The sequence below is a fragment of the Harmonia axyridis genome, chromosome 2 (assembly GCF_914767665.1).
Source record: "Harmonia axyridis chromosome 2, icHarAxyr1.1, whole genome shotgun sequence".
Lineage (NCBI taxonomy): Eukaryota > Metazoa > Arthropoda > Insecta > Coleoptera > Coccinellidae > Harmonia > Harmonia axyridis.
In genome coordinates, this window is record NC_059502.1 from 57,308,675 (window position 1) to 57,335,617 (window position 26,943).

Consider the following 26,943-nt stretch of genomic DNA (forward strand, 5'->3'; position numbering starts at 1 on the left):
TTTCTTAAAATGGTCTGTTCAGTTAAAAATTAATTTGTTCCATACTTTATGGACACAGTGTATAAAGAATAATTTCAATAACTACAACCAAAGCACTGCATTTTGATAATTCAATGACATTTCATTGAGCTTGACATTTATTCTTTTGGCAAATGTTGGAAATGTATGGAAATGATCCCAATATGGCAGGAAGCGAAACACCAAAACGATTATACCACGTCGTCAAGGGTATATCCTCTTACCAATAAGACGTAACTATGGGAAATTTACGGATTCTGTTGATTCATCAGAACACGAGTTATATAATAATCAAAATTCGCAAATTTCGGACTTTTTAGCATTGCTCTAAGTTTGTTCGACATCACAGTCGTGGAATCTTTTAAAATGGTATCCGAACATCAATTCGAAAGTAGATGTGAATAGAAAATACTTAATTTAGATGCAAAGCTTTTATTACCTACAGAAAAATATTCTCATTCACATGGTTTGATTAAACCACACGAATTCTTCATTGACAATTTCTTTTTTTGAATTTCCTTTCCGAATCATGTGACTACCAGTATTCAATTGTGTCGACATTCGAAAATGTCACATTTAAACGACACGTCAGTTGAGTCAAGCCTTGAAATAAAGTAGACATCGAAATTGAACGTCAAAAAGAAAATTGATTTCCTTTATATGAACTATTTGTTGTTGACCAACCTCTAACTGAAGTACTCAAAAAAAAGGTCTAGATTCGATATGGACGTATCCATGAAACTTCTCAAGATCAATTACTATGGTTCATCTGGCAAATGCAACAAAATAACTAGAAGACGAAGGAAACTGAAGAAATGCGTTTGTGTTCTACCTCAAACCGGCGAATTAGAGTTCCCGAGAGTTTGGGAGGAATTGAGGAATAATAATCAGTTGTGCGATGGGGTTGTCCGATGTGCCAGTGGCAAGGAATTCAGGATTCACAGGGCAATACTATCTGCCGTGAGTCCATATTTTAAGGTATGAATTCATGGTTAGAATTGTAGGATTTATTGTTGAATAGTGGCAAATGTGAATGACATAATGATAAATCTCGTCCAAATCTTCTTTCCGATACATTTCAAAAGTGTCCCTCTGAATACATAACTGAATTTTATCTCTGTCCTTAAATACATTGGAATATTATCTCGTCCTGAGTCTTGAAGGAATACCGCTTACTTTGCAGAGTGTTCTTAAATTGGAGGTTCAGATAGAGGGGTAGGTTATTACATTTTCCGTCATACCATCTATTTTCCTCAAGATATCTTGATTCTTCAAGATATTCAGCAGAAATTGACAAAATTAATCGAATGAAAATTTAGACGGCGATATTTTCCTGGATGAATGTCCAATTTTTTGTTCAAAATTTCTTTGTGGTGCACCGCTAGTAATTTGAAAAATACAAAGTTCTTCTTTCTTCTTCAGGTGCCATCTCCTCTCAGAAGGTTGGCTATCAAAATGGCTACCTTCATCTTTGACACTGCAGCCCTAAACAACTCAACAGAACTGCACTTTCTCCTCTCTTAGCACATGACCCAGATACTACAACTTTCCAATCTTTACCACGTTCAGTATTTCCTTATCTTCACCCATTCTTTTGAGCACTTCTGTATTTGGTACCTTGTCTATCTACCTCTATTTTGAGGTTTCTCCTGTAAGTCCACATTTCGAAGGCCTCCAGGCGATTACTAATATCCTGCTTTATTGTCCAAGCTTCAATTCCATAGAGGAGCACAGGGAATACGTAACATTTTAACAACCTGATCTTGAGCTGTAAACTTTCCACAAAATACTTTTCTCATCTTATTGAATACATCTTTATTGCATTCAGAAATTATTCGATAGATTACAATCTTTCCGTATATTCCGTCGTAAGAAAACTAAAGATAAGATTTTCAAATAAGATATCAGAATATATTCATATTCAAATATTAGTTATTTTTTTAACGATTCAAGGTATTGAGTTATGACTATTGAAGATTCGTATGGATGTAAATTATTCCCTAGATCTGAATGCAGGAGCGCTTGCACAATCTGAATGTGATGAGGATATAGCGAGATATTTAAAAAGCCAGATATTTGAATTAACATTAATTTAATTGTACTTTCGTTGGATTTTCTTATGAGTCGATCGGTGGTATTCTAGTAGTTCGTGGTTTTTCTGCTTTCTTATCTAGAGCAGTGTCGTTCAACATGGTATTTGAATAGTACCACCAAAGGAGAAAAAATATCTGAAAACATATTTCCTAAGATATAGGGAGTTAGAAGCTAATTGCGGTTTGAATCCACTTGGTTGAAAAACATGATTTTCCTTTTTAGTGAAGTTGAGGCAAAAAAACCATTCAATATTCAATATCGATACCGTTATGCTTGGACAATTACTACTTATGGCTTATCCCTCAAAAAAAGGTTTTAATAACGCCAAATCAGAAGAGGAGACTGCACATCAAATTATGACTCGTTGAGGATGAATAAGTTATAAGTAAATGTTGCTTGGATTCTCGGGAGACCAATAACTAAAGTTGTGATGGTTCAATTCTCAAAATATAGCAAAATTTTCCCGTTCTTGGTGGTCTGAGGTCTCTTGACCGATGTACAGGGTTTTTCACCATAATTTGACCCCCCCTTTAACTTTGTTACTAAAAGAGGTACAAAAAAATGTTTTCTACAAAAGTTCCACGAAATCGACTAGTGTTTTTTAAAATGATTTCACAAAACGAAATATATACAGAGTGGGCAACATATTGATTGCAACTTCATTTTTTCAAATGAAACGCCCTGTATATTTTTCTATATTTGACTGGCTCTTCTTCTCCTGATTTCGAATATATAACATATGTTTGGCCTATCTCTCTTATTCTGAGTATCATAGAGTTTCAAATTTCAAGAACCACCTTTCATGCTCAGTAATCAGTTTTCAAGTGGTAGGCTATGATAACTCAAAATGCCCTTTTTTGATTTAACTCGTTGGCAATTTGACTATATGTCATATCGTTGACAACGAGATAAATCATAAAAGGGCATTTTGAGTTATCGCAGCCTACCACTTGAAAACTGATTACTGAGCATGCCAGGTGGTTCTTGAAATGCCCTTTTTTTGAGTTATCTCGTTGGCGATTTGACTATTTGTCATATCGTTGCCAACGAGATAACTCAAAAAAGGGCATTTTGAGTTATCGCAGCCTACTACTTGAAATCTGATTTCTAAGCATGCCAGGTGGTTCTTAAAATTTGAAACTCTGTGGTACTGAGAATAAGAGAGATAGGCCAGACATATGTTATAAATCAGGGGAAAAAGAGCTAGTCAAATATAGAAAAATATACAGGGTGTTCCATTTGAAAAAATGAAGTTGCAATCAATATGTTGCCCACTCTGTATATATTTCGTTTTGTGAAATCATTTTAAAAAACACTAGTCGATTTTGTGAAACTTTTGTAGAAAATTTTTTTTGTACCTCTTTTAGTAACAAAGTTGAAGGGGGGGTCAAATTATGGTGAAACACCCGGTACATCTTGGAATGGTGAAACTTCAAATCGTTCTACAACATCCTACGCACTGTTTAACGATTCAATCTTGGTTTTCAATTAATTAATACTTACCTTGCTCTATGGATGTTTTTTCAACCCATATCAGGATTGTATTTACATGAAATTATCATCGAAAATGATATTTCATCGCTATACAGTTATAATAGAACCATTACTGACAACGAACGCTTCATACGCAAATATGCGATGATGTCCATACACTGTTCCTTTGTTACTGAAACACTGCCATTCTTGAATGATAGACACTCCAAGAAATTTTGCTTGAATGAGACATTGTGTTGATGAAAATTTATAGCTGGCACCAAATGCTCACTGTCGTTAGGCCGCTGTCCAAATGACAGAGATACTTACAATCGAAAGATGTGTGGATATGAACCTTGTTAGAAACTGTCAGAAATATGATATAACGATACATTCTGACAGGCTGGCTGCAATCAAAGCATTGAGATCACATATCATTGATTCTAGATTGTATTGCCGAAAGAAAACGCAATGAAATAGGCAAGAATAACAAGGTCTTTTTAGTCTGGGTTCCCAGCCACTCGGGAATTAAAGGAAATTAAGAGAACAATAAACTTGCCAAAAAAGGAGTACAAACTCCTTTCATTGGCCAAATACCTTCATGTGGATTAGGTAAATGTACCTACAAGAAAGAGTTTCAGGAGAAGAAAAAACCGAAAGAGAATAGTTATTTATAATATATGTGCAGAAGGCATTGATATTCCTCCACGAGTTCAAAATTCAAAAACGAGCCACGAAGTGGCGAGTTTTGGAATGAACGAGTGGTAGAATGAGCCTTCTGTACGAGTATTATACATTATTTTCTCTAATTCATTGCATTTTTATTGAAATTAATGAAATATTTCCATAAATATAATTTAGTGACTTTTGCATTGAAAAATGATGGTTGGCAGAACTGATTTCTTTAAGGCAAATTGATGAATTGACAGATAAAGCCGTGGCGGAAAGTTTGGAGTGCCAACATAGAATAATAAAATATAACCATGAAAACTGTGCGTTTCTGATATATTCTCGCACGATTTTGTTCTACAAGATGTGGAAGAATGAACGGAATAACCACAGAATTAGAGAAACACTCTACTACTTCCCATGTTGGATAATTCCAAAATTCATTCAAATCTTTTATACTGCGAGATTTAAGGAGTATCTGGATGTTAGCCAGCTCTCCTAACTGGATTCCTTATAGGGCATTGTCACCTCAGGAAGCAGCTCATGAGAATGAGTCTAGCAGAAAATGATGAGTGCAGATTCTGGTTGGAGTGAGGAAGAGGAAGAAAATCCGGATCACCTGGTTATGGAATGCCTTGCCATCCAAAGACAACTCAAAAAATGCTTTGGACAAGAGACTTTTTGGAGTGAGGAAGTAACCTCTCCTTGAAGCCATCCCAAATACTGGAGTTCAATGACTAATGACGGGAACACATCTGAGGGCTGAGCATAAGAAACCATAAGTTCACGGTGTAATGAAACCCCTCTTGAATCTAGATATAAATCGAATTATAGTGATATATTTCATTTTTCCAAATACTGCCCTATAACACATCGTTTAAATTTTTAAATACTCGATATCTTCTTCTAGACTATTTTTGTTTTCAACATGTAACTACCACTTCTTTTCGCAGTGTAGGCTCTGTTCACGAACTCTATAAATCGAGACAAGGAGGAAAATACACAGGCGAACACCACAATTCCCACAGCAATACTGGAGAACCTTTTGGACTTTGCCTATTCCGGAAAATGTTCAATAAACGAGAACAACGTCGAAAGCCTGCTGCGATTCGCTGATCAATACGAAATTTTGGGTGTTGTGCAGTTATGTTGCAAATTTTTATTGGGTGAGTGAATAATTTAAGCATTTTCAAACTAATATCTGTTTTTTAATAACTTGAAACTAAGATACCCCAAGGTTTGGAATAATAAAAAGAGGTTAAGTTAGAAATCAAATGGTTCATTAATAGCCCTAATGGTGTGAAATATACCGGGTGTTCATTGGAAAACGGAAATACTTCACAGGTGCATAGGTGGCACCAAGGCGGTTCTGGAGATACCCCATTTATTGGATCTTACTGTCTTCGTAGCCGAGATACAGGGTATTTTATGAATTTTGCCCGTTTCTTTCTGAGGCCATATCAAACGAACCACCCAATATATTTTCTTCATATTTGGGAAATATGTTCCTAATTGAGAGCCCAAACGTATCATGCAATAACCGCCTTGAAAATCCAGGTCCGGGTTAACAAAAAATTATGAATCGTTTGAATCCTTGAAAGAACACCCTGAATATCGGAATTTTGAAAATTTGTTTTAATATTCAGAAACTCCACTATAAACTAAACTGAGACGAGTACTTCAAATTTTCACGCAATCAATTTTACTGCACAAATTTTCAACGTAAAAGTGAAATTTTTAAAAACTTGAATACCTGAAAGTGGTTTAAAGTGACTTTTAACAATGAATTATCAAAACTATTGAATCCATAATTATTTCAACATTACTTTGTAATTCATTTTTACATTGGTTTTCCTTTTTATAGTTGTATACTATTTCAGTTTTTATTTATTGTGAATTGAGTTGCATTAGGTTGAAATCGGCATATTCCTCATTTGAAAATGTATAAGGCATTTTTTTAATTCAACAAAACACTAAATCACTGATAACAATGAGGAAACTATGAATATGATTTGAATTATCCTAAACAACAATGGTTTTCTGTCAAAGTGATGGTTGTCAATCTACTTGATTGAATACGAAATTTTATGAATATTCGCAGTAGTGAAAATAGCTCTGCTAAAAGAAACAATAGACTTTAGACACAAAAGAGGACTATGCTCTCAATAAGTTACTTTTAGATTTATCACTAAAAGTTACTTCAAACTACTTCCAGCAACCCAATTTCTCAGAAACTTCACGTTTATGTTGAAAATTTGTGCAGTAATGAGAAACGACGAGAGTAACTCAAAAATAAAAACTGAAATGGTATACAGCTATAAAAAGGAAAACCAATGTGAAAATGAATTACAAAGTAATGTTAAAATAATTATGGATTCAATATTTTTGATAATTTATTGTTAAAAGTCACTCCAAACCATTTTCAGGTATCCAAGTTCTCAAAAACTTCACATTTACGTTGAAAATTTGTGCAGTAAAACTGTCTGCGCGAAAATTTGAAGTACACTTCTCAGTTTAGTTTTTAGTGGTGTTTTCCGATTTCGGCTACGAAGACAGTGAGACCCAATAAATGGGGTATCTCCAGAACCGCCTTGGTGCCACCTATGCACCTGTGAATTGATTTCCGTTTCCCAATGAAACACCCTGTATAATCCAAAAATGCCGATACGATCCAATTGACACTAAGTTGGGATGTTTCACTTCTATCGCGTTCAAATTTGGTATTCTGTTTCTAATTCTCCTTCTATCGCCAAATGTAATTCGTAATTGGTATGCATAGTAATTCTACTTGAATTACAGAATACCTTTTCGAAATGATTCCTGTGCATTTCAATTCGATCCATACTATCTGTAGTCAATTCGAACTTATAAAATTCATGGCCATCACTCCGAATCCCATAAGCATGCCTTCTCTTGAGATCAAGGAAGTCTGAGCACCAATCATAAGATCTAATCTGAGGAAGTTGAACCCTGTTCAGGTCGGAAGCATCTCGACACCACCAAATTAGAAAGGAGTCGGAATTCGGACAGATAACTGCGCAACCCGAAAATTCGACTAGTGCGCATACCGGAAGTGAGGTTCTTTTCAGAACCAAACAATCGTTCCTTCTCAGAACCACCACCCTGAAGACGGCAGGCGAATGCTTGCCGAAACGTCGGAAACAACCAACCGCACAGATGATGGAAACAGCCCAAATAACTATCTATTATATAGTCCATCATCAATATCAAGACAACAATTATTCAGGACGTTTTTCGATTAAATAGACAAAACGTCCTTTGTCAAATTTGACAAGGTATTCAAAATCACGATTTCTCATGAAATTGAAGAGATGGCTGAAAAGAAAAACAGATCCTTCTTCAAAGAAAATTTAGATGAATTAGGCAAAACAAGGTGGCAAATTTTGCCGGGGTGACCAAATATCTGGCGGCGCCTCTGCGTATGATCACATCATACTTTTAGGTTCGAACCTCAATTGTTTTCAAAGAGTCTATTGCAAGCCCATTTGCTGCTGTAGCCTCATTTCTCTTTCAATAATTTCTTTCATAGCACTGTTATTGTTATATTATAAATGTTCCAGATGAAATGTGTCCAGCCAATTGCCTGGGTATTCTCCATTTTGCCGGACAATATTTCTGCACAAAACTGATGGAACGCGGAAAATCATATGTAAGGCATCATTTCGTCGATTTGCTGATGGAAAGTTGTGAATTTGTCAACATAGCCGTTTCTGAACTGCTCGAGATCCTCAAAGATGACGAACTCAATATAAAGTCGGAGGAAATAGTCTTCGATGCCGTGAAGAAGTGGGTTAATTTCATGCCGATGAAGAGAAGGGTACATTTGTTGGAGTTACTGAAGTGTATGAGGTTGCATAATTTAGAGACGAAGCAAATTTCCAAAATGTCTAAATGGTCATTGATTCAGAAAGATCCGGTAAGTTTGAATCTTTATCATCAGTGGTGGGAGGGGTACCGATTATTATTATCAATCGAGAATAAATTACTTATACTTATAATCATACTAATACTTTCAATTCAATTCAATTCAATTCAATTTATTCACCATAAAATGTTACAAACAATTAACACCACATACACTCGAAATACACAAATCAAACGAGTGTATCATCGGTAAAATGACCCACACTAGAAATGAAAGAAATCATGTCTGTGTCGTGAATCATTCACCACATAATATAATACAGATGCATAAATCTGAATGGAGCAGATGAGGAGCCCGGAAACCGCCCCAGACAGCCAGGCGAAAAAGCGCCCCGCCATTAGACTACACGTAAAAGATCAGTAGTAGGAAGTTTGAGAAAGACCTTCTTTAATTGAATTCTATGGTTTCATGATATCTAAAAATGTATTATAGTTCTTTTGGATGTATTTTTTGGTTTGTATACTAAACTGTCGTTTATTATTAATCAATGATTTTATATTAATAGGAAGTTTGTCGTAAAACTTAGGTGCAAAGTATGTTACTATTCGTTGAGTGTGTGACTTAATGTACAGATGGGTTCGCAATAAAACTGATCTGGTGGTGTGGTGCGCAGGTATCTTTGGTAAAAGATGCTGTATCTTAGGGAGGTAATTTATGCAAGCATGAATATATAGAGCCTTAAGTGGCAGCACCTCAGCTATCTTATACAATCTGTCAGTTGGAAATGTTCGGTTTTTCTTATGTATTATTTTCAGTATGAATTTTTGAGTGATCAAGATGTTTTGTAAAGAATTATTGAACCCTCCTCCCCAAATAACTAAACAATATCTCAGAATTGACTCTACTAATGATATATAGACCATCTTTAATAGTTTTTTATCGAGAATATCTCTAAGTTGATATAGTCTATAGACTAAATATCTCATTTTTTTATTGATATAGTTACAATGAACATTCCATCTCAGATGTTTGTCCAAGATAATACCCAAATATTTAATGTTATCGACATTTTGTATAGGTTCGCATGAACAGTTAGAATTAGAACAATCTTCGCCATGAATTTTCAAGATTGTGTTTTGTGGTCTGTCAACAGCCGAGATTGAGAAAGTAATATATTTAGTTTTTAGAATATTTATACTAAGGAGGTTGTAGTTGAGCCAGCTATACAAATTTCTAATACCATCTTCTGCCTTTCCAAACACTTCTTGCCAAGTGGATCCTGCGAATGTCAGAACAGTATCATCAGCGTAAGCAATTATTTTACCATTTGTTAAAATCGATCCAATATCGTTAATGTAGATAAGAAAGAGTGTAGGCCCAAGTACAGTACCCTGTGGGATACCTATTGTGGAGTTTCTAACCTGACTATAAGTATTTTCAATTTTGACTCGTTGTGTCCTATTCGATAAATAATTTTTAAAAAGTAGATTTGCACTTCCCCTTATACCCATATATTCCATTTTTTCTAATAATTTGTCATGAGGAACAGTATCGAAAGCCTTAGCTAAGTCGATAAAAACTGACAGATTTTTTTTATTTCCGTTCAAGTTCGTGTTTATCTCATTCGTTAGGTTAAATATAGCGTCCTCCGTGCTTAAATTTGGTCTAAATCCATATTGATTTTTATAAATTGTATTATTCGTTTCTAGAAAGTTCATAACACGGTTTTTCAAACATTTTTCGAATATCTTGGCAAAATTATTGATAAGCGCAATGGGCCTATAGTTTTGTAGAATTTGTTTATCGCCGGTCTTGTGGACAGGTACAATGCTAGATGATTTCCAGTCCTGAGGAATTTCATTTTTCTCAAATATAAGATTAATCATATATTTGAGCGGGTCTATTAAATAGGTATGTATATATTTTATGAGCTTAACGTCAATTCCGTCATCCCCAGGCGATGAATCATTCTTCAAAGTAGATATTAATTCGATAAGTTCTTGTGAGTTTACTGGTGTAAGGAAAAGCGTCTTCTGATTAGTTATGTTATTTTTGTATGTTTTTTTAATTTTCTTAATTTCATTCTGCATTTCAACACCTATAGTGGAAAAGTAATTATTGAAAGAGTCGGCAATGTCAGTTGAATGGGTCAAAATTTCATTTTTTTCGTTGATAATGCATTCAGTTTTGCTTTGTGATTTTGTTACATTGACCGCCTCATTCATTATTTGCCAAATTTTCTTAGAGTCATTTTTTGCTAATTTAATTTTGTTAGAGTAATAATTATTTTTAGTAAGTCTTAGTAATTTATTAAGAAAATTTCTGTAATTTATATATTGAAGTTTCATTTCGTTTGAGTAATTTTTATTTAAGTCTAATTTCATCCTATCTCTCTTACGAATACTGTTTATTAATCCAGGAGTAATCCATGGTTTTAGTTTTTTATTTTTATTATTTAAACGTGTTATTCTTCTACAAGAGCTCAAATGATTCATTAAAGTGAACTTGAATATCTGATAACATTCCTCAACATTATTTCTTTCATATACTTTTAGCCAATTTTCTTCCTTCAGCAAAGTTAATAATTTTTTGACATCGGTTTTCACAAATTCTTTTGTTTTCATTTCATTTTTTATTTTTCCCTTAAAATCGAGTTCCAAGCCTACAGGATAATGATCTGTCATTGAGCATTTAAAAATAACAGGATTAAGACTAAAATTTTTTTTAATATTCATCTGCGTTCTGACAAATATATGATCAATTAAGGTTGATGTAGTTTCTGTCACTCTAGTAGGCTTGTTTATATAAGAAATAAAACCACACGATCCCAAAATATTCATATAGAGACTTGACATTTTATCGTTTCCATTCAAAATATCAATGTTTATGTCTCCTACAATTATCTCAACACTATTCCTCTTTAGTTCACTTAAATATTTTTCCATTTCTTCCATGAATACACCCAAATTAGTTGAAGGAGGTCTGTAAATAGCTGTTATCCCAAGAGCAAGTTCATTTATTATAATTTCTACACGAACAGGAGTTGTTTGATTCAATTGTGTATAGTTAACTCTTGGATTCAAATTCTTTCGAACATAAACTATTGTTCCATCATTCTTATTGAATACAGAATTATTATAATATATTTCATAGCCATTTATTGAAAATAGTTCAATGTTAGTAAGGTTGAAAGTTTCTGAGAGTACAATTATATCTATTTTTTCTAAATTTATTTTGTCCAGACAAACTAATAATTCATTGAAATTTTTTTGAATGCTTCTTATGTTGAAATGTATTATACCTAGACGCGACATGCCCCCAACGAAGCCCCCCCCCGGCCCCGATCTCCCCAGTCATAGCGGTCCCCGGGACCTCATCAAGCTCCAGTGTCTCTAATATGTTCATTAGACAGGGGAAACAAATAAATACCCCTCACATGCTCTCTGATGAAGCTAACATTTTGAAAAACTCAAAAAAGTGCTCATAATTATAAATAATCTATATTATGTTCTAAAGTAATTAACAACCATCATTAACCTAAAGAATAAAAAATCAACAAAAGAATTCAATACATATGAAGGCCAAAAAAAAAAAAGAAAAAAATTTTCAACATTTCAGAACGTAAACTATTTATGGAGATAATTATTTTTGTGAGGTTACAATTTTCCTCTTCACTCCATTATCGGTTTTAACATAAATGTTTCCATTACGCGTGAATACTTGTTTTTTGTCCTCACTTTTTTGTCGTAGTGAGCGATATAACTCTAGACGTCTCTTTGTTAGATCTTCAGCGATTCCAATTTTCGTTCCGTTCAAACGTCCGCAATTTTTCAGTATTGTTAATTTTGTTTGATACCGTTCAAATCGAATAATCACTGGACGTGGATTTTTCCCTTTTACACCCAATCTATAGCATTTCACAATATCAGATTTGTTAACTTTTACCTTCATGTTTTCGTTGAATATTTCAAGTAAATTTTCCATTAAGTTTTCTTCTTGCATTTCCATCAGATTGTAAACACATACATTGTTGACTTTCTCTGCTTGCATAAGGTTATCCATCCTCATATTGATCGACTCAATTTTATCCGTGTTATCGTTGACTGCAGATTGTAAAATATCAAGTTTTTCGTTGATCTTGATAAGAAGTTTGTTTATGAATTTATCGTCACTGAAGAATTCTATAATGGATTCCTTGATTGCTACTTTAATATCTGTGTTAGTTTTAGGGCCCATTTTTATGTTATATATTAAAATATTTATATCATATAAAATACAATTAACACTTTGAAATTTTGTGACTCGTTGGCACTTGGATAATCTCTATTTTTCTAGTTATCAGGAGCGATGTGATCACGTACTACATCATGCGCACCTCGACAGTGAATACTAATACTAATACTTATGCTTGTACTTGTAACGGGTGTTTTTTTTCGAGGTATATAACTTTAAGTTGGCATTACTGTTCAAGATGGCGACCGATTTAACAGCTGTCAAGTGATTTATTCTCAATTTGGTTTGGCAATTCATCATGAATAGAGTCACGCCTGAACAACGCTTGCAAATAGTGCAATTTCATTTCGAAAATAATGGTTCTGTGCGGAATACGTATCGTGCACTACATCCATTTTATCGTCGACAAATACGTCCATCAGAGCAGTCAATTCTATTAACCATGGAACGTTTTCGCATCACGTTTACTCTTATTGATAACTCGCATCCCCAGAGATGCCGTACAGAAGAAGCTATTGCTGCTGTAGAGCGTAGCATTGAGGAAGACCCGAATGAGTCTATCCGCCATCGAGCACAGGAATTGGATCTGTGTCCATCCACTTTATGGAAGATTTTGCGGAAGGATCTTGGTTTGCGTGCTCACAAAAACCAACCCGTGCAAGAATTGAAGCCAAACGATCATCAAGTAAGGCGTAGATTCGTCGAATTGGCCAAAATGAGATTGCCGTTGTTCCCGATTTTCATAAGCGAATTTCGTTTAGCGATGAAGCGCACTTCTGGTTGAATGGCTACATCAACAAACAAAACTGCCGCATTTGGAGTGAAGATAATCCTCAAGTGTATGTCGAAACACCGTTACATCTAAAAAAACTGACTGTTTGGTGCGCTTTATGGGCTGGTGGAATCATTGGTCCGTACTTCTTCAAAAACGATGATGGCCAGAACGTTACAGTCAATGGTGATCGGTATAGAGGCATGATTACTAACTTTTTCATTCCTGAATTGAACAATCATGATGTCCAGGAGCTGTGGTTTCATCAAGACGGCGCAACATGTTACACAGCTCGTACCACAATCGATTTATTGAAAGACATGTTTGGTGACCGCCTAATTTCATGTTTTGGACCTGTGAATTGGCCTCCAAGATCTTGTGATTTAACACCGCTAGACTACTTTCTGTGGGGCTATGTAAAGTCATTGGTCTATTCGGATAAGCCACAAACCCTTGACCATTTGGAAGACAACATTCGCCGTGTTATTGACGATATACGGCCACAAATGTTGGAAAAAGTCATCGAAAATTGGACGTCCAGATTGGACTACATCCGAGCCAGCCGTGGCGGTCATATGCCAGAAATCATATTTAAAATGTAATGCCACAAGATTATCTTGCGGATAAATAAAATTCATGTCAATCGAATAATCCATCGTTGTTTTATTGCAATTTAAAGTTCTATAGCTCTAAAAAAAACACCCTTTACTTATACTCATACTCATATTTATACACATACTTATACTTATACTTATACTCATACTTATACTTATACTCATACTTATACTTATACTCATACTTATACTTATACTCATACTTATACTCATACTTATACTCATACTTATACTCATACTTATACTCATACTTATACTCATACTTATAGTTATACTTATACCCATACTCATACTTATACTTATACCCATACTCTTACTTATACTCATATTTTTTCAGGAATGCAAACAGTACATGATCGAAGCACAACAACGGATCCATCAATATCTACTAGAAGAAACGACCACAATCTGCGACAATTACTCTTTTCGACCTAGAATACCGTACGAAATATTGTTCGCTATTGGGGGTTGGAGTGCTGGTAGTCCCACCAATTTCATCGAAATCTACGACATCCGGGCTGACAGATGGCTGCTATCGACCGACACCGATTCTGTGCCCAGGGCCTATCATGGGCTGTGTTCTCTGAGGGGATTGATTTACATGGTTGGTGGTTTCGATGGCAACGAGTACTTTAACACGATGAGATGTTTCAACCCGGTCTCACACGAGTGGAGTGAATGCGCTTGTATGTACTATCCGAGGTGAGATATCAGGGGCTCTTCTTCTTTTTATATCCGTAGCCGGTAACTCTAGTCATCGATACAGAGTACCAAGTCGTCACTTCGAGACGCTGCAGAGATCTTTGATTGAGCATCTCGGATCTCCATCAGCCTAATAATATGATTATTCTCACTATTATGCCTACTATAAAATATTCGTCTCTCTTCTCTAACTTGTAAAGTTTAGTACGCAATCTTTAGGCTGTAACTCTTGCTGAATGGTTAATTTATACCGATAGAAATACAAAATACATCCTACTGACTATGCTACTGACTTGGACTCTTTGTCAAACAAGTCTTACCTTTTCAGGGATTATGAAATATTTTGAAAATAAAACACATTGATTAGATCCTACTGTATATTATGATATATTCATGCACAAAAGCTAGGGAACCACTAACTTTGTCAATGTGATAACTTGAACAACTAGGTACAATATTTCTTTCTCCTTAACAAAAGTGAAGGTTCCAAAATAGGATAGATAAAAGTTTCTGCCGATCGTAAAGTGACAGCTTAAACACAATAGTTCTACCTTTTTTACGAACCATAACCATGGGTACCTATAAAAGAAACTTAATATTATATCACTAATAAAGCATTTGACAGCATGTGGATAAAGGGTTTACTATACAAATTGTTCAAGAAAGACACACCATCATATCTTATCCATATAATAGGTTCATACCTAAAGCATAGAAGATTGAAAATAAAAATTGGCGACTCGGAATCTAACTTCTTCACTCCCATGCAGGGTACACCTCAAGGATCCCCACTCTCTCCTCTTCTATATAACATATATTGCAGTGACATTCCCACAATCCATAATACCCAACAATATATACTACAATATGCAGATGACACTTTAGCAATTTCACATGGGAAAACATTGAAAGACTGCATGAAAAATCTTCAAGAGCATGTTAATAACATCACATCATGGTTTTCAAAGTGGAGATTGAAGGCCAATCCAGAAAAATCACAGTTAATCATATTCAACCACAACATAAATCACCAATCTCCAACTATTGCAATAAACAATAAAATAGTAACACCATCAATAAAATACCTGGGTATTCAAATTGACAGCAAAGCCAGCCTGAAACTTCATGCGAACAACATAAAGAAGAAAATGATAGCTAGAGCTAAACACTTTAGATGTTTGACCTACAACAATCAAGGAATTGACATGAAAACTGCAACGATCATCTACAAGTCTATATGTCGACCAATAATTGAGTATGGACACCCCCTATATGCGAACTGCAGGGAGTCGGTGATCAAAATTCTAGAGGTTGCTGAAACAACATCCCTTCGAGCAATAACCAAAATGAGACATCCAAACAACCGACTGCACAATCCCCCAAATCACCTTTTATATAGCAGAACCAAGGTAGAACCCATTGGAGGGCGCATTGAGAAACTCAACAATAAATTCATACATAGGCTAGAAGAATTGGACGATATAAGTGATTTCATGCACGACGAACCAGCAGATAACCCACGCAGAAAATTTCCAACTTGCACTTTACTCCAAAAATTAAGAAGTTACTTAAATTCCTAAAGTACTCATGTTTTTTTTTTTTTTTGTAGATATTTAGAAATGTATTTCAACCCAATATGGGCTGAAGGACTTTGGTCGATGGCCTGTTGATAACATATCAATAAAGATCAGTTATTATTATTATTATTATTATTATATCATTCATTAATATGTACATCTGTGTCGGTTTCTAAACTAGTTTGAAGTACAAAATAACTTCACTGAATTTTTATTCATGAACCTACAACTTTTTTCAAGAAAACATGTAAAGATCAGAAGGGAAATATTTAGGATAGATAACGAGAAGTTGAAACACATGTGATACATGGGTATCACAAATTTTCTTGCGTTAAATAAAAAAAAATGAAATATTTATTGCAGAAATAAGTGAAAAAACTGACAAACGTGTAAAAAAACAGTGGAGATTCATCAACAGACTTTTGAAAAAATTGAAAAATAGAAAGGGAATCATCAGTTGAAAAAAGATTCATCATTTGAAGAAGTAAATGTTGCAAATTGTATTAATGAGGGGTAGAGAACTGAGTAGTAGATTAGCGATATTATCATAGGTCTGAAAAAAAAACCGGCTGCAGATTAGCCAGGTCATTGATTTATTGAATAATATTACCGAAATTTTTTCAGTTCATATTTGCAGTACTAAAAGTACTTCTAGTAACTATGAGATCATTTTAAGAACTAGGGTCTTTCCTAAAATAAGAGAAAATGGACCTAAACTGAGGATCTCTAAAGCCCTGGGAAGTGAGCCCTCGATTCTACAGACCGAGATAATGGCTGTTTATGTAGGCGCTCAGGAGTGTCTCAAAATGAACCTCAAGGGGGCGCATATATACATCACCACGGACAGCCAAACCACGCTGAGATCCCTGAAATCGTGTTGCCAGGGGTCTCTGCTATTTTGGGAGTACCGTAACACCATAAAGCAACTGGCTAGAGGAAATAAGGTGACTCTACTATGGGTACCAGGGCACTGTGGGGTTGAAGGAAATGAGAGAACTGATGAACTTGCAAAAAGGACAAGGTTAAAACCTGCTGAACCTGAGCCTTTCTGTGGGATAGAAAAAGACTAATATAAAGCTGCGGTCCAGCTATGGGAGTTGAACAGCAGGACAATCCACTGGACTAGCACCCCTAGACTTGTTCAGGCAAAAAAATTCGTGAAGATTTCACCTACCTACGCCAAAAAGCTCCTGAAGCTGTCGCGAGCCGAGCTTCGGGTGATGGTGGGACTGATGACGGGGCACTGTCGGTACAAACATCATTTGTACCGTATGGGAAAGTCAGCAGACGAGATTTGCAGGCTCTGTAGATCGGAAGCAGAAACAGCCGAACACTTGATATGCAAGTGTCCGGAGCTGGCTGGCCCTAGAACCATTCACATGGGTAAGCCGGTCCTGGATACCAGAGTGGTAACGGCCAAGGCCCCTATGGAGGTTGTCAATTTTATCAACGTCATTGACGACCTCCCTAGGTTTCTATGAATGAGTAGGGTAGAGAACAAAAGATCTGCATGGTCGCAGTTTCCGGAAGGCTTACCGAACCAAAACGACCCCAGTTCAAATAATAATAATAATAAAATAACAGAAACATTGTTTTAGAGAGTTTTCAGGGAAATATTATGTTGTGTTAGAATAAGTTTCAATATAGATAAAAAGTAGTATTTTGAATGCAATCTTTTGAATAACATTTACATGATACTGGACAAAAAACCAAGTAACCATATTTATGTTTTGGTCCAGGAATGCAGTAATCATTTACAATACTTGCAGGTGTTACGTGAGTGTTGTTATGCACGAAGAGAGGATATACGCCTTAGGTGGATATAATGGTAGGGTTCGGATGAACACTGTGGAGAGGTACAACCCTGATAAAAATCAATGGGAATTGATACCTCCTATGCTGAAACAAAGGTCCGATGCGAGTGCTGCAGTGCTTAATTGTAAGGTGCGTTACATTTACATTAACTCAAATGTATATATAATTTTATCCATCAGTTATGACTGACATTATTGATGTCATTTGAGTCAAGTTAACTATCAAATAACACACTAGTGTGTTAAAATCCGTAACTCACATTCATATTTAAAGTAGTATACAATAGTATAGTATATTTATTCATTACTATTACAAGCAGTCATTGTAAAATTAATTGGTTGATCCAGATGCTCTCATATCGGTACAACTGCTGATAGTGCTGAAAGACGTCGACACATTAGAACCTTGTATTTTTTCTGCAATTTGTATTTTGTTAGGGACCAATTCTTCTAAATATACTCTAAATTAGTCATGTTAGCCCCTGCATTGGCCAAAAGAGTCGCCGAAGACCTTTTCAGGCAGTGACCGGTGTAGAGAGCTAGTTCCTACATTTTCAAAAACACTGCAATTCTTGAAAGCATCTTCGACAATGTATTAATGTAGGATCCAGTTATTGTTCCCTGTAAATAATTGAGATGGTTAACAGGATGCTCGGAGACATATTAGTTTCTTCAAGTGGCGAGGGCATGACAGTTTCAATGAATTTACAGGGAACGAATTGTTATTGTACATATAATGTGAAAAGAATGTGTAATTCTTCGGGGTGTCGAAGATGTGTCATGTCGGTTGTAAATCTTGAGAGACTTACTGGGGTTGAGAAAGTTCGAGAACAAGACGGTTGTACCAGATGTGTCACATCTGTGTATCAGGTTCTAGTCCTTCGAGAATATTCGATTTCCAGAATCCGCGAAGATCTTTGTGGGCGGTACGGCAAAACTCTTATTGGACTAGGGGATGGTACTTTCCCTAAGGGTGTGGTCAAGCCGGAAGGATGGAAGGATATTCAGAGTAGACGGGGTAAGTTGCGGTCAGTAGGGAGTTCAGTTCAAGTTAAGTCGAAGACGGGTAAAGTTCAAGTTCGGTCTAAGTCCAAGTAAAAATAAGTTCTGTCGGTTGAAACTTAAGAAGTAAGACGAAAAGACGGTTCCCGGACTAGATTAAGATGAGTCGCGAACAAATCAAAGACGAGACGACCGAAACTTGTAGTTGGGACAAAGACGTGAAATATCGAAGACGACTAGAGTAATCAAAACTAGAGTTGAAGAGGAAATTCAGTACCGTGGTGAGAAACTTGTAAATTAAGCGTAATCAAGATATTCTCAATACTGAGTTTGTACTGTAATTGTGGCTTTGTAAATAGATGTAAATAATTAAAAAGAGTTTAATTATTACAAACCCGAACAAAGTCACGAAGAAGAAGACGGAAGGCCAGGTAATCGAATCATACCTCTAGACGATCGATTAACCAAGCCTACATTAATTCTCATCCCACACCTCCGGTTTTTGTAAAAAAAAAAAATAAAGCAGCTAGAACTAATAACACATGTCAGAATAACAAAGCGGACCAAAAAATCGGTACCTACAGTATGTAGATGTCATACAATAAGCTTAGGTATTTGTAAACATAACGACATCGAAATATTAGTCGACTTGTGCCTGCATCATAAAGTTATTCTTGATTAAACATGTCAGCTTACGAGCCAAGTTCTCGTCATTTGCGGGATGTTTTTATTTTCTGCTTTAATATGAAGTGGCTGAGGCTCATCGAATGCTTTCAAATACCTATGGTGAGGCCTCTATTCGTGAATGAACGTGCCGAGAGTGGTTCCAACGCTTCAAGAACGGTGATTTTGACGTCGAAGACCAGCATGCCAGATGAAAGAGAGGTTTTCGAAGATGCAGAATTAGAGGCATTACTTAATCATTAGTCAATACTCGTATCAAACGCAACCAGAATTGGCAAGATTATTGGAAGTGACGCCACAAGCCTTTTAAGTCATGGAATTGATTCAGAAACAAGGAAATTGGGTGATGTCCGAGTTGAAGCCGAAATATGTTTAACTGCGTTTGTTTACTTGTGAACAGCTGCTTGCAAGGCAAAGACGGAAGAGATTTCTGCATCACATTATGCTGAAGACGAAAAATGGGTTCATCACGATAATCTCAAGCGCAGATAATCATGGGGATATCCTGGCCATGCTTCCACAGCCAAACCGAATATAAAGTTTATGCTTAGTATTGATGAGACCCGTTCGGCGTAGTGTGTTGTTAAAACCGACTGAAACAATCACAGGCGATCATTATCGAACGTAATAAATGCGTTTGCGCTTAGCATTGAAATAAAAACGGCCGAAATACAACGAGAGACATGATAAAGTGATTTTACAACATAACAATGCTCGACCCCATGTTGCGTAAGTGGTCTAGACATACTTAGAATCATTTAAATGGGAAGTCCTACTTCATTCGCCGTATTCTCCAGAAGTTGGTCCCTCGGACAATCACTTGTTTTGATCAATGGCACACGCCCTGACTGAACGGTCTTATGAAGAAGTAGAAAATTGGATTGATTCGTGGATCCCTTCAAAAAATGACCAGTTTTTTTAACGTGGGATTCGTACGCTGCCCGTAAGACGGGAGAAAGTAGTGGCCAGCGATGGACTAACTTTGAATCATAAATATATAACCAGTTTTTCACAATAAATCCTCGAATTTCGAAAAAAAAAATGTACGCCTATGAATTCAAAACATTTTAGTAATGCTATAATTATAAAACAAATGAGAATCGAATAAGAACATATTTTCAAAAATTATTTTCACGTGTACAATACTCACCTAGAGTTCGGTTCGTTCCTCCCGACTCACCCTTTATAGGAATTTTTGTGATTGTTTTTTCTAAATATCTGTTGTATTTCCTTCCTTTATCCTTCAGATCTATATTGTCGGTGGTTTCAATGGCCAAGAAGTGATGTGTTCTGCAGAAATGTTCGACATCTCCACCAGCCAATGGTCCTACATACCCCACATGACATCGGCGAGATCAGGTGTGAGTCTGGTGGCATTCAAGAACGCCCTATACGCCATAGGTGGATTCAACGGTTACACTAGATTGACTACTGGGGAAAAATTCACACCGGAATCTGACACAAGATGGACTGAAATAACGGAAATGATGACACCGAGAAGTAATTTCGCGACAATCACCATGGATGACTTCATTTATATTATTGGAGGTTTTAATGGTGAGTCTTGAAACTGGGGTGTTTTCTTTTCATAGGTATAGTTATATAACTTCTCATAAAACGGATGGATATGGTCAAATGGCGTACAGACTTTTGAAATACATAGCAGCAATAGCTTAGCATTCCTAATGTTGGACCATCAAGATACAGTTATGCCCCAATTATTGCCTTGATATAAGAAAAATATTATTGATATATAAATAAATTTTTTAAAATGAGGACGCTGAGAATACTCCCCATATTCACGTACTTAATGATAGAAGAAGTGAACTTGATTTTGCTTCCGCGTCAACCGAAGTGGGAGGAACTTTTGTGATCACTTTTTGTAGTCCCCCACTCTCGAGCCAAATTTATGTCATCATAGAGAGGTGTCTCATGAACCCGCTGGGTCCGCATTAAAGTGTGGCGCGATGCTCATAACGCCACCTCTCGGGAATACAGAGTCACTACAAATAACTGGTTTCGGAAATCCTTAGCGTCTTCAATGCTAATCCATTTGACACATGTTGAGTATGCGCAAACGTGAAATTTTAGTGATTTCCGTATCTTGCTTCATGGAGGAAGTCTATAATTCGAAGTGAATACTGAAATGTGCATCGTCTTATTGAAATAGTGGACATAGCTAAAAGCTGTAAGGATGTAGTTATTCTTTTGTCAAAAAATTGAAATAATTATTCTGTCCGATTTTTTTACTTCTGATGTCTTTAAGTTTAGGTACGAATTTGGCAATATCTGATGTGATGAAACATTTTGATGTTCCATATGTTCCTCTAAGGTTACAAAGCTCCAAATCACTATTGAACGTTATCAATAAGAATTTTGGAACGTTAGCTTTCTGCAAAAGATGGTTGGATAGAGCCGGAGCTACTAAATACCAAATGGCGCTGAAGGACCTCTGCGACAAGGGAGTTGTAGATGCATATCCACCGTTATGCGACATCAAAGGTTGTTATACAGCTCAGTTTGAACATACCATCAATCTTCGTCCAACATGCAAAGAAATTGTCTCTCGAGGTGATTACTAAACTTGACGTTTCTAAAAGTTTTTATTGAGATGATTTCTAGGCACTTCCTATGTGAAATTGGATATTGCAGTTGTTTTTCCATTCCAAAAAAATCAGGCCTCAATTATTGAAATTCCATCGAAAAATATTTGTTGCTTCAAAGTATCAACGATTTTAAATCCTTAAAACAACACCTGAAACCACTATTGGAATTATCAGTATGGCAACTCGGTAGTCCCTGTCATAAGCACTCTTTAGCGTGATGACTTTGCCGTAGATAGGTTGGGATTATATCCCAGGCAAAGATTTGCTCAGCGTTAAGGCCATCTCTCGAACTAGCGAGGTGTCATCATCACAGTCTCATTAATGTCTTCTTGGGAAGATTATAATATATAAATTCTCAAACTCGTAAAACAGCGCAAATGATGCAATGAAATTTATTTCTAAGTAGAAATAAAAATACAAGTGGATAAGATATATATCATTTGCCAGAGTATTCTCAAAATCCAAATTAATTTTTTTTGTCCAATGAAATATTTCTGTACCCATATTGACCAAGCGTAAATACGATTATAGCAGTATAAAGGAATATCAGAACAATGATTTTTGGCTCCAACTACAGATCTGGAAGAAATTTCAAGAAACCTAGTAGTTTGATAAGCATGATGACAGTAATTGAAAATCACTTAATCATAAAATAAAATCACACATTTCTGATGTCCGCCATGATATTTTGAACACCAATAAGAGCGAATGACGTCATTCAGTAGTAGAAAAGGAAACTTAAAGGCTGGTTTTATTCTCTTACAGATTTATTATAGGTTATATCCATGGTGGAAGAATGTTCTTCCACCATGTGTTATATCAAGATATACTTATTCTCTGGGTTATAATATGATGTCTACGCTTTTCTGATTCTCTCAGTATAGTTTAGGATTCAGTTTCTTTCATACCTAATACGGTTTGACGTCACTAGCGACGCCATGACTCTCTCATACGTTTTGGTGCGAATTTTAATTCTGAAAAATTTCATTTTTTCCAACTAAAATTTTACTATCTGCAGATAGATGCTATTCCTTGCGTATAATATCGTTTTTGAACATTAAAGAATAGTTCTTAAATGAAGAGGGTGACGTAAAATTGGGATGGATCAACAACCAAAATCCATAATATCAATTAATAATAATTAATAAATGAAACGAAGAGAAATATTTATATTTTTATTGCATGTACAAATCACGTTTTGTTATTCTGATCAATGTGTTTGAAGTAAAGTTGGTGCAAACTATTTTCATTAAATCCTGGATATGATCATTGGTGGTTATTATATGTTGGTACAAACAATGTAAAATGTTTCGAAGCCAATTTTAATCAGGCGTGGATCCAGGCCCCACTTTTGGGGGGGGAACTTTTAGATACTCAAAATACTGAAAATGTGGATCCCAGACACATTTTCGGACGTCATTTTTTTTGCCGTTCATTAATATGGGTTTTCACAAAATGTATTGAAGGTGAAATTCTTGATGATCTTGTAATTATTCGAGCCTTAGTATGTCAAATTCTAGGGGGGCCGGCAAAATTTAAGAGGTGCCCGGGCCATTTGGGGGGGGAACGTTCCCCAGTTCCCCCCCCCCGTGGATCCACGCCTGAATTTTTATTAGTCCTCAATATTTATTACAACACACAAATTTTATCCGAAATTCTGCAGAAAGAAATTCCGAATTTTATGTTTCAAAACAGTGTTCTCATGGAAGTCAATCATTTTCAATTGTAGTGTAGCTCTTTTTCTCCCAAAAATATTTACAACTATTGTTACAATTATTGTTCTGTTCACAATAGGGCTGTAGGAAGTGAATATTCTTGATGCCAGTAAATTCTTTTTTCGGATTCTGATTCAAGATTACTGATGAAAGTCAAAATATTTAACACTGACACTGTCGATGCTAGTGACTTATGAGACTGGATATGATATCTGGTGATAACCCTCATTCGTATAACAAGAAAAAATAGCACATTTGCATAAATATATGTCAATTTCAATCGGAAAACTACCGCTCAATTGGTTGAGAGAGTGCAAATTGGTACCAGATGGTCTACATTACATGTAAGCATAAATTTTAAGGTAATGTTTAGCTGATCACGCACAATCTAGAAAAAAGGACTGGTAGTGGCGCTCGCTGTCAATTCGAATATTTATTTTACCACTAGACATTTTCAGTATTAAGAGGGATTAACACCACGTGGTTTTTCGCGTATCAATTAAACTTTGTTACCCATTCATTTCCCCTCAGGCGCAATTGTGATGACCAAACTTTGTACGGTGTTATACATTCACTTCATCTTCTCTCTCTTTTTTCGAAGAAAAGTAGAGGGTAGCACGGTAAGTCTTAGGGAGCGTGTTTGAATGAGTGGGAAAAATAAAGGACGGTTTGGGTGTTAGCCTTTCAATTTTTCTAGAAGTAGGCTTTTTTCCTTTGAATTCTACATAGCATTCAGCAGCACTAGATCATCAATGTCTTCCCCGTAATGACTACTCTGTCATACTCCTCGCAAAATGACACATCAGTCTGAACGATCAGAACATCAGCGTCTTCTAATGCCTATTTGGTTTGGATACTCTTGTTTTCCAGTTCACCCCTCAGCATCTAAAAGTCATCTTGTTTGTATCATTGGAAAGAAATTTTACCTACATAATGGTGCTGATTGAGGTTGTCTTTGGAAACACAAACTTAGTACAGGGCTTCAGCCAGGAACGCCGATAACGTTCTAATACCTTGGTACCATCAAAAACCACTATGGTATTACTCCCAAAGTGCTTTTTGATGTAGTTTTGTCAGACTACCTGGAATATGGCTTCGTTTGACTTGTTCCAAACCACCATGCCATTTTAAGAAAATTCTTCTAATTTTGATCGGCTGTATCTCAGTTGTTATAACGTTAGGAAAAAGTTAATGAACATTAAATTTAATTTTTTACAACTAGAAATCAACGTTTTGATCGAAAACTGCTTAGTTTAAAGATTTTGACCTATAGAAACCTATAGAAGTTTCATTAAGTTCGACATTTTCCAAACAGGCCACACATTTTGGCTCTTTTTACTGGACTATTAGTTTAGATTTTAGTTTAAGATTTCGTGCTATCTGTATATTAATAATGTTACTTCGCTTGAGCACCAGCGACGTGCTACTTACTTTGTTTTGATATCTCACTGATTTCAGCTAATTCTACACCTAGCATTCGATTATTTATTCCATTTGGATAGATAAAATAAGGTTAAATTTAGTGAAATATTTTTTCAATAGCTAGCCGTTGTCTTATATTCATCTTATTGGAGCCAAACTTAAATATTTACCTTTAGACCTGATGGTGCTACAATATTTTGAGATCTTTGGACTAAGGGTGCAGTCCTGGCATTACAAACGTTCCAAATAATTTTTTGTAAACTTTAATCAACAACCAAATCGAGTCGATTTTACTGTAGAAGTAGGAGTGTAAAATTCAATTTTCGAGCTAGTTATATCTGGTTCACAAAAATGTTCACGCTAGGCGAATTTCTTGTCTGCAGTTCCCACTAATAGCCAATTCTATATAAAGATTGGGTTTGTTCCGTTCTTGAACTACGCTGAATATACGATTCATCAAGATTTTCTTCCAGATCTGTATACTTTGGAACAAAATTAGTAAAGAGCGGATAGTAGAAGTAATATAGATAGTCTTTCCAGAGTCACTTGACCAGCACGGAAATAAATCAGATATACAAGGTTTGTCTGAGTTTGAAGTAATTCTTCAGGTGAATGGCAATAAGTTTATCTCATTCAGTAATTTTCGATTCTCACCAATAATTTTTATAATACGAGTGATGAATAGCGTTTTGATACGTTGGTTAAATGACATTGATTAGATTATATCATAGTATAAGGAAAGGGATAGTAAGCCAGTGTAGTGCTTTTTCGATTTTGTTGATGTTGAGCGCCATCTAGTTGTACTCACGTTTTACTCGAATTTTACTATCAAAAATTGGCCCATAAAGTGGAGCCCTCTGAAAAAATCGGTGTTATTTTGAAGAACTAAAATATTTGAAATAGAGTGGTCAGAAGATTTCTATATTTTGATATTTTTTCTGCTCTGTAATAAGCATTTACGCCAGTGGCGTGTATTTTTGATAACTTAAAATAACATAAAAATTATTGGCAATGTCATGCGACCCCTTTTCAACCACGCCACTGAATGAATTATCGTATTATTTCTGCGCCATCTATAGCTCATGATTCAGTGCCATCTATTATCGAGTTACTTCTCCAAATCCAAATCCATCTACAGTAGCGACCCCTGGTGACTATTTCCTTGCCGTCAAACGGCGGTTGGCTTACTATCCTTTCCTTATACTATGATTAGACTATACTTGCTTATCCATCTAGCTCACGCATACATCGAAGTAATTCAATTGATAACCATCTGTAGATCTCTTGCTGTCAGGTTCAACAACGATAAATTACGTTGAGTATTATGATCCGGAGAGCAACGAGTGGCTGGACGCCTCTTCCATGAACCTGAACCGTTCCGCGCTGAGCGTTTGCGTGGTCAGCGGTCTGCCCAATTCCCGGGAATACTCCTTTCTGGGACGGCTGAGTAACGGAGACACAGAAAAGGACACCGAATTGCAAGATAGATGAAGAGAGCCAGATATGTGGACGATGCCGGCCAAAGTCTAGGCCGGCTGCCGTCTTTAGCATTTTAATCGTTTTAACTTGTGCCCTTCTGGTCTACGTCTTTTATCTATACATACCTACTGTGTACTATTTTTTAATAAATGGATTGTCGGTTTTCGACAACTGGAACCTTAA

The 26,943-nt window shown here is 35.9% G+C and overlaps 1 protein-coding gene across 3 annotated transcripts; it reads left to right on the forward strand.

Moving 5' to 3' along the window:
• Window positions 1-588: 588 nt before the first annotated feature.
• Window positions 589-26,943, forward strand: LOC123673913 (kelch-like protein 10). Of its 3 annotated transcripts, none has more exons than XM_045608678.1 (7): window positions 592-996; window positions 5,213-5,420; window positions 7,836-8,191; window positions 14,097-14,461; window positions 17,808-17,982; window positions 20,786-21,095; window positions 26,561-26,943. In XM_045608678.1, the coding sequence occupies exons 1-7, from the start codon at window positions 742-744 to the stop codon at window positions 26,770-26,772; spliced, it is 1,881 nt and encodes a 626-aa protein (XP_045464634.1). In that variant the 5' UTR covers window positions 592-741; the 3' UTR covers window positions 26,773-26,943. The 3 variants fall into 3 exon arrangements, with proteins under 3 accessions (XP_045464636.1, XP_045464634.1, XP_045464635.1); XM_045608679.1 differs by having other exon boundaries at window positions 26,576-26,943; XM_045608680.1 differs by lacking the exon at window positions 26,561-26,943 and having other exon boundaries at window positions 589-996; window positions 17,808-17,977; window positions 20,786-21,094.

Coding starts and splice junctions, on each gene's coding strand:
- LOC123673913 (XM_045608678.1), top strand. CDS start 742: ATGGACGTATCCATGAAACTTCTCAAGATCAATTACTATGGTTCATCT. Junction 5,421..7,835: donor ATGTTGCAAATTTTTATTGG/GTGAGTGAATAA, acceptor TAAATGTTCCAG/ATGAAATGTGTCCAGCCAAT. Junction 14,462..17,807: donor GCTTGTATGTACTATCCGAG/GTGAGATATCAG, acceptor CAATACTTGCAG/GTGTTACGTGAGTGTTGTTA.